Raw genomic sequence first — 19,137 nt, forward strand, 5'->3', positions numbered from 1 at the left:
ATTAGTATGCATCCTACCCTCAGACTTTGTGCTCAGTTTAACACACAGCAGCCAGGCAAGTCAGGGCGGAAAACAGGAAGATGGGATGAGAGGCCACTTTGAAACAGGCATTCTCAAGGTCTGCTGGGAGTGACCTTTAACCCTAGGGGCTGTGTGTGCGTGAGCTAGTGCTTGTGTATTTGCTGCCGTACCGGCCGAGTTGAGCCTGCAGCCTGCGGGGCCATGTGGAACTTATTTAAGAGAAGAAAGAAGCGAGGAGAAAGGAAGGAGGTATTACTCACCCTGGAAAACAGGCAGATGGACTGAAGACAGAGATGGCTGAGCAAAAAGTCTCCCCAGGACATATTATCTTTCTAGGAAAACAACATGCGTGCACACATTGCTTGTCATTCTCATCTTAGTTTGTTGCCTTAGCTCTATAGCATATGTCCCAGGCTTTTTACCTGCAGAGACAGCATGCACGCCCAGTTGGAGATATGACTCAACTGCTATATGACTGACAACACAATTGATCCACAGATAGGGAAAGTCAACAAGAGGCTGGAATTACAAGGACAAATAGAAGGGTTTAGAAGAAATCTAACCAGGAGAATGAAGAAGAGGAAAGATGTCCAGGCTCTTTTTTTAAGGGTTTTACTTCTTAGGACATAAAAATGTTCTTATCTTCAACGGATTTTAACTTTATTCTAAGGACACCAAGGGAAAGTAGCAACCAAGTAGTGCTAATAATCATCAGCGTGATCGCCTTTATGATGGCATGAGTTTGGCCAGTTTGCCCACATGGAGCGTGCGTGCGTGCGTGTGTGACACAAGATCACAGATGAACCAGTATTACGTCCCCGGCTCTCTAGGAGAGATGAGGAGGGGAGTAATAAAATTAGTGTGTGGGTAAATAATAACAAAGTGCTGTGTCGCTTAAAAAACCAAGGATTTTATTACAAAACCAAGGGATATTTACAAAGAACCTAAAACCAACACTATATACAAAACCGAAGGTGCAATAATTAAAAAGGTGAAACCAAAAGCGCCAACCCAGAAGGGGACGGTGGTAAACAACCGAGAATATCACTATTTACACAAAAAGGGAGATCCAAAGTCTAAGTCAACTGTGGTCCGAAGTCAAATTGCCGAATTGTCAAATCCTATATCCTAATCCGAAAATCTAAGCGAGCGAGCGAGCGAACAGAGTTTTATCAACAGAAGCGACAGAGGAGAAGAGAATAGAATAGACTGTTGCCAGACTACTCTACCCTTGGACCTTCTCACTGAACTGGTGGCTGGAAGCAGCTTTTAACTGCTGCCAAGTGATCGTCACTGATTTGGAACAGCTGGGCACCGAGAGACAGGCGAGACAAAGGCCACTGAGGCCATCTTGTGGCCAAAAAGGGGCAAGGCACATAACAACCAGTCTGTAATGGACTAAAGGTTCCAGCATTCTCCAGAAAGAAAAATTATTCACATTTATAATAATAATAATAATAATAATAATAATAATAATAATAATAATATATTTTATTTGTAAGCGCCTTTTAAGACTCCCAAGGTCGCTGGCTAGAAGACATCTAAAAGAGCTGCAAATCTTCTCAGAAGTGGACATCCCAACAGTGTCACCTCAAGTTCAGAGAACCTCAGAGCTCTGTGTCAGACTGTAGGCTTCAGTTAACAGGTTACAGGTTAGAGTTCATGACAAGTCAGAAAAAAACTAGCAAGGCTGGTTTGGAACATCAGTGGTGTCAATGATTACTAGACTGAGCCCAGAAATGACTTCCCCTTAGTGGCTGGTTTCAGGATATATCCTAGGTTCACGTAAAGTAGAACATTCCCAAAAATTTAAAAGTACAATTCAAAATATTTTAATCATTGCTGACTTGTTTATTCAAACATTTCTTCAGTGTGTCTTTGGACATGGCACCTCCGCCAAAAATGGCTTCACTTTTAACCCTCCCACTGTCCTATCGGGTGACCCCTCCAGGAAAGGTGACCGTTGAACAGGGTTGATGGTTTATCCCTTGAGGTACATGTGGCAGGGGTGAGGTGGTGCTCACTTCTCACCCCTGCCATGTGGACCTCAAGGGATAAACCATCAACCCTGTTCAACGGTCACCTTTCCTGGAGGGGTCACCTGATAGGACAGTGGGAGGGTTAAATAATGTCTTTCTAAAAATGACATAACATTTCTCAAAGATTCATCAGAACACACCAAAAGCACAATGGGAAAACACCCTCTGGTCATAAGATACCAAAGTTGTCATGTTTACCCATAATTCACCACAGCAAACAGCTGATACCAGCTGTCAGTATGGTGGTGGAGGGTTGATGGTTTGGATTCCTTACAGTCACTGATTCTACCATGAATTTGTCTATAGACCAAAGTGTTCTAGAGTCTAGTATGAGTGCATCTGAGACTCGGATCAAACTGGGTCATAAAACAAAACCATGATTCAAACATGAGAGAATGAACAGAAAACCAAAATCTTCAAACGACATTGTAAAGATGAGTGGACCAGAACCATGAGAGAGTCTGATAACGTCAGACAGGAAACATCTCCCGAGAGTTCTTGATGCTGAAGCAGGTTCTACAACCTGTTGGATCATTATGATAACTACTAAAATAGTGGAGTTAGTTGTGTTTCCTTTCTCTCTTGAGGTCAGATCTGAATAATCTATTACCTGGTCCTGATTGATAAACCCAACAATTTACCATGACTGTATCTGGAAGGCGAACAATGTTCTTGTCTTGTCACTGGGCTCGTCTCTAACAGAAGCTGGTACTTCCTTTCTTCTTGCTTGATACAACACTCTGTGGCATGTGGAAAGGGGGAATGGTTTCTATGGAAACCCAAAGTCCAACTCAAGGAGAGGGAGGGGTGGGTGCATGTCAACCCTGGGAGACCTAATGTGCTGCCCACACACACACACACACACACACAAACACACACACACACAAGCATGCAGCAAGTGATCAAGATTACAAAAGAGACTGTGCAGAGACTTACTTATAAGGTTATGGAGAGTAGCGCTGGCGATACCAGAGCCAGAACCACGCAAATGTAAACAACAGGACTGTTAGCAAGTTGGCATCGACCCTTCTCGTCACATCACAGCATAAAGTCTTACAGACTTAAACAAATGCTTCACTCTATTGGCATAGCCAATCATGTTTGGGTTCACAGTTCAACTAACATAACATCAATTTGATTGTCTATTAAAATAATTCTCAGTAGCTCTGGAAATATAATTACATATGACAACAATTGTTCAGCTCAATAGGCTCAGTTAGATTCTATTACTCTACACTATTCAACAAGAAATACATTCATGACAACAAGGATACATTTAGTTGTGTTTCTATACAGCATTGTGACACCTTGTATATCTGTAACACAATAAATAAATAAATAAATAAATAAATAAATAAATAAATAAAATGTTCTATAACAAAATTCAACAAAATATAAATTCTGGTCCTTTGGTCCACCTTTGTAAAATAATTCCTCCCTAATCAGTTAGCTTTTATTTATTTTTATTTATCTATTTTTTTTATTATTAAATGTTTGGTTAAGGGACGCATTGCTAATTCTATGGCGTTAGCTATAACGCCCCTGAGGACCTTGTACATCTAGGCCGTACCACCATTAACTGGCGGTTTGAGCCGTTAACTCCTGGGAATCCCATATGCCCTACCGCCGTTAACTGGCGGTTTGAGCCGTTAACTCCTATATGCCCTACCACCGTTAACTGGTAGTTTGAGATGTTAACTCCTGGGATCTAACGTCTAGCAGCCCACTGCTGTCACCTCGGTTGCTGTAATTAGCTTTTTGAATTTAATAATTTACTGAATTTAATCTCATTCACTCACCAACGCGCTCCAACGGTTCCCTCCTACAGAGGATTGGTTCACTCTGTCGTCTCCACACAAATCTATAAGAATGGAATTAATTTGATAAGCTATTTAAGTTTCCCTTTTTTTTTTTTAAGTTGCATCGTTAGCTTTTTCTCTTCTTTTTTCTTTACTCACCGCGTTGGTTCCAAGTTCCTAGCTCTTATTAGAAGGAGTCAAGTCCGCCTCTCCCTCTATCTATGCGGCACCCAAATCAGGGTTCTTCACGGCCTCGACCGTTGTTTTTTTTTCTCTCTCTCTCTCTCTCTAACCGCTCAGTCTTTGCTTTCTGTATCTGCGTGCTGCACAGCCGTTTGTCTCTCCTCTCGCTCAGCTGCGTCGCACGGTTTTATTTCGCGGAGGCGGGACTTATTTCTCTCAGCCAATGAAATTTCAGATTCCCACCTGGACCAATAGTATACAGCTTTCCTCTTCTGTTTCTGTTAGGGATGTTCAAGATTCTTGTTTTAACCGATGTTTAATATTAAACTCGTTATTTTAGTTATTCACCCTTCCAATAATTCATTATGAAATTATCTATTAGTTAATTAGATATCTATTAATTAGTATTGTTAATTTCCTTAATTTATATTTTATATTTTATCTAAATTGAGGATGGATCATATTAGTAAGCCAATTAGTTAATACCTCATTAAGGTTCTAGCTTCTGGGTTACATCCTCCCCCATTAAATATCATGCACGTCCCTGTGCATTGTTTCTACGGGGTACACAACTTCTTGAGTAAGAGAGTCAATAAAAGCTTTATTAAGTCCTTGGAAAAGGGACCTAACTACGGTCACTAGTGGATTGCCCAATTGAGAGTAAGTTAGTCTTTGAGGAGGCTGACTCCTTCGTTCAGATCTCCTGACATACATCTCTGGTTGCACAGTATCATGCTCATCCGTATCGGTTTGATTCTCAACTGAGACAGGACGAAGTGAGCTCTCTGTTTCCGACAGAGCTGATGAGCTATTCTCTAAGACTTTGGTCTTTTCAGATGTATGTGTCTGATCGTGTATGATGGGTTCAAAACTTACATCACGTTGCTGCGACTTTAGGACACCATCCAATTGAGGTAGGTTTGTGTTAGTTTCATCCCCCGTTTCTACGTCAGGTAAGTATACTTCGTTTTTTTTTCGTTTTTTCAGGTAAGTATGTTGCTGCTTCTTTCACTCTTTCAGGTAAGAATGTCGCAGTTTCACTCATTCTGTCAGGTAAGAATGTTTCGGTGTTGATGCCTTTGTCAAGTAAGGACAATTCAGCATTTTCATTACCAGCTAAGGTTGGTTCCTTGCGATCCCCTGTGTGTAAGGATAGTGTGTTTTGTTGTTGAATATTATTTACCGGTCCTGAATCTGCTATGAGTTCCCTATTTGGCAAGGTGACCGCTATTTGATAGGATGGTCGGTTTAGCACTTGTGGAAGATCAGAGTGATAAAACTCATCTACCTCTTCGTCAAGTGGCTCATCTGGGTCAGGTTCTAAGGCTGAACTCTGTCTTGTATGAGGTCTGCTAGGTTTCGTAACGCGTTCTGTTTCATTTTCTAATGAAGAGAGAAAACCACAAGGCAGTAAAAGATCTCTGTGGAGTGTTCTGTTGGGTCCTTCTCCGTTCTCTGGTTTTACAGTGTATACTGGCAAGTTTTCCATCTGTTTGAGAACTATATACACTGTTTGCTCCCATTTGTCTGCTAATTTATGCTTTTCTCTTAAGCGAAGATTTCGGACTAAAACACGATCTCCCACACCTAGTGTGGACTCACGAATGTTTCTGTCGAACCGTTCTTTGTTCTTCCTCGCTGTTTTTTGAGAGTTTTTTATGACAATGTCATAACTCTGTTCCAGATGACTCTTCAGTTCTTTAACATACTGAGAATGAGTTATAGAGGGCTTGTTCAAATGCGGTAACCCAAAGGCAATATCTATAGGCAACCGAGGCTGCCTACCGAACATTAGCTCGTAGGGAGAGTATCCCGTCACGTCATTTTTTGTACAATTGTACGAGTGAGTAAGTGGTTTTACAAAATCGCGCCAGTGATGTTTCTCAGTGGCTTGTAAAGTTCCCAACATGCTGAGTAATGTACGATTGTACCGTTCAACGGGGTTGCCACGAGGGTGATAAGGGCTCGTTCTGACTTTACGGATACCAAGTAAAGAACAAAGTTCCTTGATTGTACGTGATTCGAAATCCCGTCCCTGATCACTATGAAGACGCTCAGGAAACCCGTAGTGGACTAAAAAATGTTCCCACAGGTTCTTCGCGACGGTGGTGGCTTTCTGATCTTTGGTTGGGATGGACACTGCATACTTTGTAAAATGGTCTGTAATCACTAAGACATCTTTAGTGTTCTTACTGTCTGGTTCTATGGAGAGAAAATCCATGCAAACTAACTCCATAGGTCTGGTGGTGGTAATACTCACCATTGGAGCAGCTTTGTCAGGGAGGGCCTTCCGACGGATACATCTTCCGCAAGTTTTAACTTTGATTTCGATATCACTAGCCATTCTTGGCCAGTAAAAACGGGACCGAATGAGATCTGTCGTACGTTCAACCCCAAGATGCCCCATATCATCATGTAGGCTTTGCATGACTGTTGAACGTAATGAATCAGGCAAGACTAACTGCAATGATGTCTCTGGTCCTAATTGGCGTCTCCGGTACAGTAAATCATTTTGAAACTCAAACCGTTTCCACTCTCTCAAAAGGTTAAGAACCACCGGGGGTTCTGCAATAGTATCAGTTGGCGGTTTATTGTCAGTCATAAGCACCTGAATGACTCGGCCAATGGTTGGATCTTTCCTCTGCAAGGAGACAAGGTCAGCATGGTTATACTTGGGCACAGCAAAGAAACTGTCACTATTGTCTTCCAACTGGAATAGGTCTGGAATGGCCGCTGCAGACATGGCAAGTGACTGAACTAAACCACAAGGAGAATCAGTCTCATCCAAGACCATGTGCTTTTGGCATGTTGCCTTCACTGCTTCGGCTTGAAGTTGAAGCTCGACTTCTTTGACAGAGGATAAAAGATGAGATCGGAACTCATCTAGTCGTTGGCATTCCTCAGTGAATTTTGAGTTGTCTTCAGGTTTATCATGCAGCCTCCTAGACAGGCCATCCGCGTCAACGTTCTGTGTACCTGCACGGTATCTGATGTCAAAATTATAGGTGGACAACGCAGCTAGCCAACGATAGCTCGTTGCATCGAGTTTTGCCGTTGTTAAGAGGTAAGTTAACGGATTATTATCAGTAATGACAGTGAATGTGTTCCCATACAAATAGTCATGAAACTTATCTGTTATGGCCCACTTTAAGGCTAGAAACTCCAACTTGTGCGCAGGGTACCTAGTTTCACTAGAGCTTAAACCGCGACTTGCATAAGCGATTACCTGTGTGACACCGTTTTGCACTTGGTATAGCGCTGCACCGAGTCCGGTCGTACTAGCATCTGTGTGTACTAGATATGGGAGTTTTGCGTCAGCGTAGCCAAGAACTGGCGAAGTGGTAAGTTTTTCAATAATAGTTTGAAAGGACTTCTCACAGTCTTGGCTCCAACGATTCCCAAAGGGTTCTTTGGGGTTCAAGTACTTTGATCTACATGGTGGTGTTTTAAAGTTTTTCCGTTTGGGTGGATAACCAGCCGTGAGAGATGTTAGTGGCTTGACAATATTTGAGTAATCTTTAACGAAGCGTCGGTAATAACCGGTAAATCCTAAGAAAGATTGGAGTTCCTTCAAAGTCTGAGGCTTCGGCCATGTTTTGAGTGCTTCCACCTTATCTGGATCGGTTTTTATGCCATCTCGAGATACTATATGTCCAAGATAACGCACAGATGTCTGGAAAAAACGACACTTATCTGGTGATAGCTTGAGTCCGTATTCTCTAAGCCGTTCAAGAACGTGAGAAAGTCTGGTTTCGTGTTCTTCCAAGGAGTTGGAAAAGACGATCAAGTCGTCTAGGAAAACTAACACTTCCTTCAGATTAATGTCCTTCATACACTTTTCCATAACCCGTTGGAAAGTGCTTGGAGCATTTGTTATTCCTTGTGGCATACGGTTAAATTCATAAAACCCAAACGGGCAAACAAAAGCAGTTTTAGGTTTATCCTTTTCACACATCTCTATTTGATAGTAACCTGACTTGAGGTCCATCACAGAAAACCACTGTGATCCAGCGAGAGCAGAAAAGGACTCCTCCAAGTTAGGCAGGGCATATGCGTCGCGAATGGTTTGCAGATTAAGCTTTCTATAGTCTATACATAGACGTACCTCACCATTCTTTTTCCGAACTACCACTATTGGTGAGGCAAATGGAGACTCCGACTCTCTTATTATACCGGTTTCCAAGAGGGCTTCCAAATGTTTTCTCACGGCTTCATAATCATGTGGATGGATCGGCCGAGATTTCTGTTTGAATGGGGTCTCGTCTTTTAAGTTGATGTGATGTCTTATCTGTTGTGTATGACCAAAATCAAGATCGTGGTGCGAAAACACATCGGAGTAAGTGTTAAGTTTGTTGGTGATCCTCCCTTTCCATTCTTCGGACAAGGGCGAAGTACCGAAGTCAAAACTGAGAGGAGGGTTTGAAGGTGAAGTCTGTTGCTGCGAACTACACGCCGCAAGTACTTTCTGATCACTTTTGTCAGGTTCTGGATATGGCATAACACGATCGGCTTTAACTAACTCAGCGATCACACAGTTAGTGGGTAATGTGATGTCATGGTTAGTTTCGTTTCTTAGTACAACAGGTACTTTGTATGGACCATGTGAAGGTAAGGAAATGAGGCAACAGTCTACAATTATACCCCCTGGTAGAGAACCATTGGTGGGTTGTTCAATGAGTGCATAAGGCTCATGCTTGTTTTGGCTGGGTTGCATAAACCCTTCTAGTAACAGTTTTTTATTTGCAGGGAGAACTTCTTGGGTTCTCCCTCGAAGCTTCACCACACCAACTCGTCCATCTTTGCTTTGTTTTTTTCTGACTGCTAAGGCTTTTAGCACGTGTTGGTACCCATAAGAGAGTGCCTTGGAATCAGGTAAGTTATTGGCAGACAATTGCTCATACAAAGGATCGAGTGTGTTTGTGCCAATGAGTAGTGGTGTATCAGAGTTTGAGCTTATATCCGGAACCACTAACGCAAGGGTAGGTAACTCAAGTCCAGACTGATCGACCTCTTTTGGAAATGTGACACTTATCTCTATGTATCCTAAATAAGGAACTGCTTGACCGTTTGCGCCCTCGACTTCTAACAGATTACTGATGGGTTTAATTGAGAGGTCAGGTAAGTGTTCTTGGTAAAAAGAATTGGCAATGGTGGTTACCTGGGACCCTGAATCCAGTAAACAATTACATTCAACACTGTTAACTGAGACTGTAGCTGTGCATCGCCCACCCACTAATCTTTTGGGAAGTTTTGGCACTGAATGAGCATGAACTGGCTTGCAAAAAAGTCTCTCTGTCCTTTCCTTAGAGGGACTTGGTTCTACTTTAGCACCTATCTGTCCCACGATAGGAGCTTCTACCGGTTTAAAGGAGGAGACTGAGCAATTGGCTTTGACATCTCCCACTCACGCTGCTTCTGTCTAAGAGCAAGTCTTTTAGTTGCAACTAGTGCTGGATTTGGCTCGTTGCTACAGCTAGAAGCTATGTGCCCATCTTCTCCGCACTTAAAACAGTATCCAGGCTTTGGTCTGGGCACCACTGCTGTTATCTGCTGAATCTGTTTGGGCTCATCTGGAATTTTAGTCCCCACACGGGGTTTTGACTCTTTTTGAGTTTTCTTTGCCTTTTTATCTGTGTTGTTAACCTTAAGCTGTGCAATTTGGCTCCTGAGCTCAGCGATTTGTTTGCGTAAGTCATCACAGTTATCATCTATTTCCAGTTCACAAGTGTTTTTACTCTGAGAGCATGTTGTTTGCACATTTGAATACACTCTAGTTCGTTGTGCCCCTAAGTGTTGTTTCATGCGTGCTGCTTTAGTAGCCTGTTTGTCTTCTTCAGTGCGCAGTTTGAGGAGAAGTGCTGTAAAATGAGGCGGGTTGTCTTTCTTTTGTTCGAGTTGCAGGTTTGAAATCAGCGAGCTGTCCCAACAGCCTTTGCAAAACTGCTTGAGCAGCTGCTGGTCGGCATCACTGGAGGAAATTCCATTCCTCTGAATAACTAGGTTTAACAAGGTGTATAACCTCTGAAAGTAATCGGAAGGTTTTTCACCACTGTCCTGGTTTGTGTTTAAGAAGCGAGCAAAGAGCTCGTCGCCGTCTTCGACAGCTGCGTAAGCTGAATCGAGATGTTCAAGGTACGTTTCCGGGTCGGATTTTGGACTAAGAGCTTTAACGATGCTCGCTGCTGGGGCTGACAGACTCTCCACGATTCTTCGTACAATTTGGGACTTGGTGAGTGAAGGGTCATTTATGCATAACACTACACTACTACGCCAAGTATCATAGTCAGTTTCAAAAGAAGGGTGTGGAACTCGCCCTGAGAACGGTTTTAGTCTGTATTGTGAAGTAGGCGGAGGGATAACCTCACTGCTTTTAACAATGTGTTCCACAATAACTCGCTGAACCTCAGGTGTGTTTAAAAGATTTGGTGGAATGCAAGGGTTTTGTTTTCCAGTCTCTGTAGGTGGACAATTGTCCTTTGAGTTGTTCATATAGTTAACTTCTGGTGTTAAAGGCAGGGAATATGTAACTTGGTCACTATGGAGCATTGGCTCTGGTTCAGTGACTGGTTCAGATGCATGGGTATCCCTTCCTAAAGATTCCCCAATTTTTGCCAGTTCCTCCATTAGAAGGTCTTTAAATGATTGATTGCTACGCGCAGCTATGTCCCTGAGCTCTGACAGATAGGCATCAGTGGCAGATGTGCTAGTTTCTAGACTGTACGCGCTGGCTAGGTCTTGAATATGAAAGAAAACATCTGGGTTCCTAGTACAAGGTTTGTCATAGGGTAAACATTGTTTCTTTAATTCCTTAACAGTGGCTTCATGTTGAAACTCCACAATAATCCGATCACAGTTTGGTAACTTAATGCGCCTGTTAACTGGTCCGAATCCTTCCATAAACCCAAAGACTTCGTTATCAAGGTCTGTATCAGTTAACCCACTGATTAAAACAGCATTTGAAACTTTGACCTTTTCTGTTTTCACAACTTCCATTTTAAAACACTCAAAAGTACCAATAATGCCAAAATGGCAAACCACTGTGACCTCCAGGCACTCTTATGATGTCAGTCAATGGTTAGCTAAGGTAACAACTCTACAATTCTCCTGGCTGGCTCGCCAAGTTTTATGTAACCGGATTACAGGATACAATAAGATAATTAAAAGAAAAAATAAACAAATGGGCCAATAATTAGGTTCGGGGAGAATTGGAGGTTGTTTAAGAATGACTGGAGTCACGGGTATAGCATGAAACGGTTTATATACTAAATTTTAATAATAATGGGAAATATAACACATAAAGATAACACACAAAAACAGATGAAAACAATCGACAATAGTAAAATGGTCGGTATGAGATTTGATCATATGAGTCACAAGTCAGCCGGCGTCAAGTAAAATCCCCACGCTTGGGGTGAAAGTCAGAGTCCGGTGGTGCGATTTTTTCCTACCGCACCGTTGAGATTGTTCACAGAAGAGAGCAGTCTGCTCTTCAGTTACTTGAGATGTCCTGGTTCGTTCAGTGGTTAAGGCTCGCCATCTCCCTCGTCAGGAAGAAATCCAGTTCTCGTTCCAAGTGAGTGATCATAGGAGTCGGGATCAAACCCAAGGAAAAAAAAAAACCCAGCCTGTAAACAACAGGACTGTTAGCAAGTTGGCATCGACCCTTCTCGTCACATCACAGCATAAAGTCTTACAGACTTAAACAAATGCTTCACTCTATTGGCATAGCCAATCATGTTTGGGTTCACAGTTCAACTAACATAACATCAATTTGATTGTCTATTAAAATAATTCTCAGTAGCTCTGGAAATATAATTACATATGACAACAATTGTTCAGCTCAATAGGCTCAGTTAGATTCTATTACTCTACACTATTCAACAAGAAATACATTCATGACAACAAGGATACATTTAGTTGTGTTTCTATACAGCATTGTGACACCTTGTATATCTGTAACACAATAAATAAATAAATAAATAAATAAATAAATAAATAAAATGTTCTATAACAAAATTCAACAAAATATAAATTCTGGTCCTTTGGTCCACCTTTGTAAAATAATTCCTCCCTAATCAGTTAGCTTTTATTTATTTTTATTTATCTATTTTTTTTATTATTAAATGTTTGGTTAAGGGACGCATTGCTAATTCTATGGCGTTAGCTATAACGCCCCTGAGGACCTTGTACATCTAGGCCGTACCACCATTAACTGGCGGTTTGAGCCGTTAACTCCTGGGAATCCCATATGCCCTACCGCCGTTAACTGGCGGTTTGAGCCGTTAACTCCTATATGCCCTACCACCGTTAACTGGTAGTTTGAGATGTTAACTCCTGGGATCTAACGTCTAGCAGCCCACTGCTGTCACCTCGGTTGCTGTAATTAGCTTTTTGAATTTAATAATTTACTGAATTTAATCTCATTCACTCACCAACGCGCTCCAACGGTTCCCTCCTACAGAGGATTGGTTCACTCTGTCGTCTCCACACAAATCTATAAGAATGGAATTAATTTGATAAGCTATTTAAGTTTCCCTTTTTTTTTTAAGTTGCATCGTTAGCTTTTTCTCTTCTTTTTTCTTTACTCACCGCGTTGGTTCCAAGTTCCTAGCTCTTATTAGAAGGAGTCAAGTCCGCCTCTCCCTCTATCTATGCGGCACCCAAATCAGGGTTCTTCACGGCCTCCACCGTTGTTTTTTTTTCTCTCTCTCTCTCTCTCTAACCGCTCAGTCTTTGCTTTCTGTATCTGCGTGCTGCACAGCCGTTTGTCTCTCCTCTCGCTCAGCTGCGTCGCACGGTTTTATTTCGCGGAGGCGGGACTTATTTCTCTCAGCCAATGAAATTTCAGATTCCCACCTGGACCAATAGTATACAGCTTTCCTCTTCTGTTTCTGTTAGGGATGTTCAAGATTCTTGTTTTAACCGATGTTTAATATTAAACTCGTTATTTTAGTTATTCACCCTTCCAATAATTCATTATGAAATTATCTATTAGTTAATTAGATATCTATTAATTAGTATTGTTAATTTCCTTAATTTATATTTTATATTTTATCTAAATTGAGGATGGATCATATTAGTAAGCCAATTAGTTAATACCTCATTAAGGTTCTAGCTTCTGGGTTACACAAACAATGGTCAATGCGATTACTGTGAATGCAGCTGACCAGAGGAAAGGCTTCAACACACACGTACAGCAGCAACCCGCTCCATCATAGCTCATCTACCGCCTATGTCTGTGTGTTACACCATGAACCAAACGTACAAGGCTGTTTTCTGGGGGGTCTCACCATGACAACTTGTATACAGTAATGAGCTTGTGGTTTCTGGGGCGAATGAAGATTCTCCTCATGACATTAATCATAAATTTAACGATTGGGCTGAGATTTAACATTTGCGGTGTTGCATGACCAAACGTGTCTGAGGCAGACAAAAGCAAACTGCAGGTCACCGTTACAAACACAAACCGACCCCAGGGAGGAGGACAGCTGTTTTAGTGGAATGGGACGACCACGGTGATGTTCACCTCTGATAAACAAGGGCTGTTGGTGCTAGCATCCTATTCTCTAGATAATAGTCACACCCCCAAGATTTTGGGGCATTCAAATCTTTTGATCTACACAAGAATTTATTCTGCCTCAGTCTGATCTGTAACAGCTAATAGCGTTCAACCTTGTTTAACAAAAATGTCTAATGTCTCAATTTTGTTGGAAGGAAGATTACATTGAAACTGATTCTCAGCCAGCTGGGGGGTTGCCAGTTTTTCTCCTTTTAAAAAGACCAAAGAGAGATGTAATCTTTGTATGCAACCCCACAGACTCACATATAATAAAGTCTAAGCTGAAAAACATTCGTTTCTCCGAGATATGTCACCCAAAAATGACGCAATGAACTCGGAATTTCGAGCTGCAAGCTCATAGTTTTCAGAGAACCCAGAGATCCCAAATTTAAAGATGGCTGCACCAAGTGCTACCAGGAAGTAGTTGTCGTCTTTATTATTTTCTAATTTATGTTGTTTTCTTTCTTTTTGCGATTTAACAACACTGGTAAGGTGTTTATTGTTGATATCAATAATTACATTGTTGAAAAATTTGGCATTGCCACCAACATTGGCCGGTTTTTATTTATTTATTTTTCCTGGCGTTTATATTTTTTACTTTTCATTTGTTATGTTTTTTCGGTTTCCATGTGGCGACTGTCGAAGGGTTTGTGTGTCACTCTTATTTAGATGCGGAGAATACTTGGTTATATAATTATTTTGGTTTAGTAGTCAGCAACACTGGTGGGCGGCGTCCATTTTTTCCGAGTTGGAAGCCGGTATGCAAAACGAGCCCATTACGTCATTTCCTGCTCAGAAATTCTGAGTTCCGAGGACAACTCTTTTGCTTACATACATTGACAACAGTACCCGAGTTTAAGTACAGAATGTCATTCTGACTTTGTGCACCTTAAACAACAAAATATGTTGGAGATTAAAGCTGGTTTAAGATGGCAGAAATTCATTTTGGTCAGACTAGCTGTTAGCTCAACAGTCCTGTGAGACATAAACGCTATTTATGTAAAAACTCCGTGTTCAGGGTGCTATCTATCTATAAAATAGGAAACATGGTAGTGATTTGAAACATTTAAAAGTTATAGGTGTTTCTCAAACTAAAGTCAGCACAAAAAGTAATGACATTTGTGAGTGATTGATTATTTCTTTATTGTGACTGTTCTCTTAGGGAAGGCTCTTGCTTATTTTCTCTGTTTAAACCTTACGCCTTGATGCATAAAACAGTTTTAAACATGGAAACCACCTCCTCTGGGGACAATCCTTCTCAAAGGTCTATTGGGCTCGTTGCTCTGACGTTTACTGTAATTTAAGGAGGTAATGAAAGCAGATGTGTGTGTGTCTCTGAATTGTTGCTGGATCACCTCAAAGTTAAGCACCACTAATGGAAGTAAAAGGAAATGGTGCCTATTACCACAGCTTAAACAGCTCATTATTAGTCAGGTTGTTATTGCAAAATGCAGGGCTGCCAACTCGCACTCACTTAGCGTGAGACACACGCATTTGACCCTCTTCACACGCTCTCACGTCACACATCTAATATCTCACGCTAAACCAGCGCATGCCCTCCCCAAACGCGCATCACGCACAGTGCGTAGGGCTTATGAAAAAAAAGAAGATGAAATTAATTATAGCATTAGATGCTGAACAACATGCACACAAACAACACTAAAGTACAGTGGCGGATTTAGCAATTTGGGGGCCCAAGGCGAACACAGACATGGGGCCCCTTACACCAAATTTTCAATAATCTTACCTTTAACTGGATTTGCGAAACTACCCTCTTCTGACATGAGTTATTTTCCCTTTTTATTAGTCCTCATTTTTCCTGTCTTTCTCTCCATTTGAGTGCTTTCAATATTTGCTCTGTTTTCTTCTTTCTGTCAGTGCTCCTGTGCTTTTGCCTTTGTTTATTTTTTCTATTTTCCATTTTGATCTATGTTTTCCTCCCTTTAAACATTTTCCATTGTCTTTCCTTTTTGCTTCCTTTGATGTTTACATTGAAAAACGACGTCACTTTCAGAAGTGAAAATAAAATCTTTTATGAAGCATGCTGCTTCTTTCTCTTATTGGAGACATTAGGATAACTGGGCTGCATGGTGGCGCAGTGGTTAGCACTGTTGCCTCGCAACACGAAGGTCGCAGGTTCGAAACTCGGCTGCGGCTTTTCTGCGTGGAGTTGTGTGTTCTCCCCATGAATGCGTGGGTTTCCTCCGGGTACTCCGGTTTCCCCCACAGATCACAACATGCCCTATAGGTAAAAAAAAAAAAAAAAAAAAAAAAAAAAAAAAATTGTAAGTCGCTTTGGGTAAAAGCGTCTGCTAAGCACATTAACATAAACTCCATTTCATGCTTAATGTTTTGACTACTGCTTCGAGTTTGTTACGAACGTTACCGCCTCTCTTCTTATTATTATTTGTGGTCTTATGGCACTTGGCAAACAACAATTTGGTGCATTACCACCACCAACTGGATCGGAGTGGAATGACTACCAGTCCATCCATCCATCCATCCATCTTCTGAACCCGCTTTGTCCATGCAGGGTTTTTTTCTGGGGGGGGGGGGGGGGGGGGGGGGGGGGGGGGTTGGTGCCTATCTCCAGCGGTCAACGGGCAATCAGGCGGGGTACACCCTCGACAGAGAGCCAGTCCATCGCGGTGACTACTAGTCGCTTCCTGTTAGTGCATCACCCTCTTAAATGAATAGTCCATTGTGGCATTAACAGAGGGGTGCTGGCGGTCAGGGCAAGGGGCCCCAGGCGGCCGCCGACCTATGCCTAATGGTGAAACTGCCAAGTAATAATTTGACTGGCATTATTTCACACAGATTCCTATCTGTATAGCCGATGTGCTTTTTTGCGCTCTGGTTGCGAGATGGGCGGAGCGGTGAGCTCCACCTGCTGTTGATGGGACGGGCATGCCCGGTTCTTTATTCCAGAATCGTGAGCTGCGGCTGCACGCGCACACATGCTTTATTTAGAAATGCAGTTGCGTCGCCAGCCGGTGTTGACGGCGCTTCAGTCCCGAATGTTTTTCTTTTGTTTTCACTCATCAGCCACAGATCGCTACTCTCGCTCACAGCAAGCTGGCTTTCTACTGTGGTGACTCACTCACATGTTCCCTCTCCTACATTAGTTGGTGACGCAGTGAATTAAAACATTAGGAATCCTAATTTTTTAATTCACCGCTTCACAAGTGCATTTTTCCTGTTTGTGAGACGAACTCCTCCTCCATAACCATATTACTGGTACGGAAGCCTGGAAAGGCCAGAATTCCTCAAACGTTTTTTTTTCACTACTGGCTGATATGAATTAATATAATAGAATGGAGTAAATTTTATTAGTCCCACAGTGGGGCCATCCACTCATTACAGCAGCACACACACTTAGAGAAACAGATTACAGTAAAATATGTTTGCTTTGATAACTTCAATAACTTCATGCTAATGACCCACATGAACATAATCCTGTTTAGTGGATTCAACTACATCAATGAAGTTAGCTTAACATGATAGATTTTTTTTCTTGGCAGGAAATAATAACTGGTAATATTATGAATGACATGATATTGCCCAGCCCTAGATGGAAATTAAAAAATTTACATTAGTTATAATTAAAAGTTCCTGTGTGACATTTGTGACACGTAGCTGTAACTCTTTACTGCTGATGGATAGACAGACAGACAGACAGATAGATCAGGAGAGTTGGATGTTAAATTTTCCTCAAAAAAAAAAAATTTGTATTAAACAAAGGTCAGTTCCCTCTGTAAAGTCAGAGGTACGGAAGAGGATTAGGGCCCCTGAAAAGAAAAAGAATTCTGACATTTTCCCAGAATTTCCTGTCAGAATTCCGAGATCGAAAATCAGAATTCTGAGAAAAAAGTAAGAATTCTCTTTCTTTTCTTTTTTTTCTCGTCAGTGACTCTAATCCTCGTCTGTACACACACACACACACACACACACACACACACACACACACACACACACACACACACACACACACACACACAGTCTAAACGGTCGGCGAATTATCCGCTCCCAACCCCATGACCCCTACTCACTCTTTGAAATGTTCAAAAGATGGCAGCCCTGAAAATGAGTAATTGCAGCTATTTTGACTAAAACACCCTAAATTAGAGCCACTAATTACCAGCTTTTTTTTTTCAAATTTCATAAATATTTGTTTTGATCATTGAGTAATTATAAAAGTTTGGTTAAAAAATAAGAGGAATCAGCTTTCACGTTGAGCATTAGCTACTTCCATCTGCTTTAATTTTGTAAAAAAAAAATCTTTTCCTGAACATTTCAAGTTTATTCAGTAGTAGAGTTAATTAATTGAAATAAACATATATCCACTGTTGCTTTACAACCTGAGAGGTTAAAATGGGCCTGTTTGAGTCATCTTTAGTTGCTTTCTATGGAATCTGGTAAAATTGTGGAGATCTGCTGAGTCTTTTTGGGTCTAGCTGCTGCTGCTTGGTCCACAGTGTGAGACGAGCCAGATTTAGCTGAACCCAGCGGTTGTTTGTAGTGGAATGAATAACGGTGACCTTAACCAACTTATGACACTTTCCCGCTCAATTTAACCTCACCTTGCTCATCAGTGCTGCCCTGTTGGCCTCCTCGAATGACCAGTGAGCTCTTATTGAGCTGCTTGCATCGTCCTATCGAGGTTTAATCAAGTTGTAGATCCAACCCCCCTCCCCAGTGGTCTTATTTTCATTTGTGTATTTCACATGCTAAGGATCTGTTTGTTTAGGTTTATTTGAGATTTTTTCTTTTAGTTCCTCGTGGGGTGATCCAAAATGGCGCTTGTGTCCGGAACCAAGCCCTGTTTCCTGTCATCAGACCCCTTCCCGTGAGCCCAATGGGGAGCAGAACCTCCGCCTACAGGTGAGTAAGCTTATCTTGTATGAATAATGTTGTGGGATAGTTTGAACCTTCTCATTTGCACAGATGTTCCCGGTTGATGACATCACTTGTTATTTAAATCAGGTTTACATTTTTACACTGGTGATACTGTAATATTCACACCCATGCTGGCTCTACATACAGTGTTATAAAATGTAAAGACACACTTACCTATGTCTGCTGAATGCAGCTGGTCTGACTTTTCAACTTACATAAAATGACACAGATATAATTTATTATAAGGTGACTTTGAGTCAGTTGCTTATTATAAGGTGACTTTGAGTCATATGTTCAGGCATAAAATCATCAATGGTTACAGTCTTTGGTCCTGGGTTTTTATGTTAAAGAGGTAGTAGAATGTAAAGCAACATTTTCCTTGTTGTTGTTGAATAAAGACAGCTTGGGTGGTCAAATGTAGCATACCAAAAAGTCAAAGCCATGGGGTTGCTTTCTACGTAAAATAGAAAAGTAAAAAAGGTGAGAGAAAAACTCAGATCCAAAAGTGCATTTTCGGTTTTCGGACGAAACACTAAAATCACCGAAACAGGTTTTGGTTCAACTCACCCTGCCCTCATGTGGCAATTTGTTCTTTGCTTTATAAATTAGTATATTAGTATAAATTTTTCTGCTGCTTTTG

At 41.5% G+C, this 19,137-nt stretch overlaps 1 protein-coding gene across 3 annotated transcripts in view; it reads left to right on the forward strand.

The window, feature by feature from the left end:
- ches1 (checkpoint suppressor 1) overlaps positions 1 to 19,137 on the forward strand; it is a 108,358-nt gene that overhangs the window by 76,161 nt on the left and 13,060 nt on the right. For all 3 annotated transcript variants that reach the window (XM_015948237.3, XM_015948238.3, XM_015948236.3), the window contains one exon: positions 18,374 to 18,482. In XM_015948237.3, coding sequence (XP_015803723.3) covers positions 18,374 to 18,482 — 109 coding nt within the window. The remainder of the gene's footprint in view (positions 1 to 18,373; positions 18,483 to 19,137) is intronic.

The sequence above is a fragment of the Nothobranchius furzeri genome, chromosome 2, assembly GCF_043380555.1.
Source record: "Nothobranchius furzeri strain GRZ-AD chromosome 2, NfurGRZ-RIMD1, whole genome shotgun sequence".
Taxonomy (NCBI): Eukaryota; Metazoa; Chordata; class Actinopteri; order Cyprinodontiformes; family Nothobranchiidae; genus Nothobranchius; species Nothobranchius furzeri.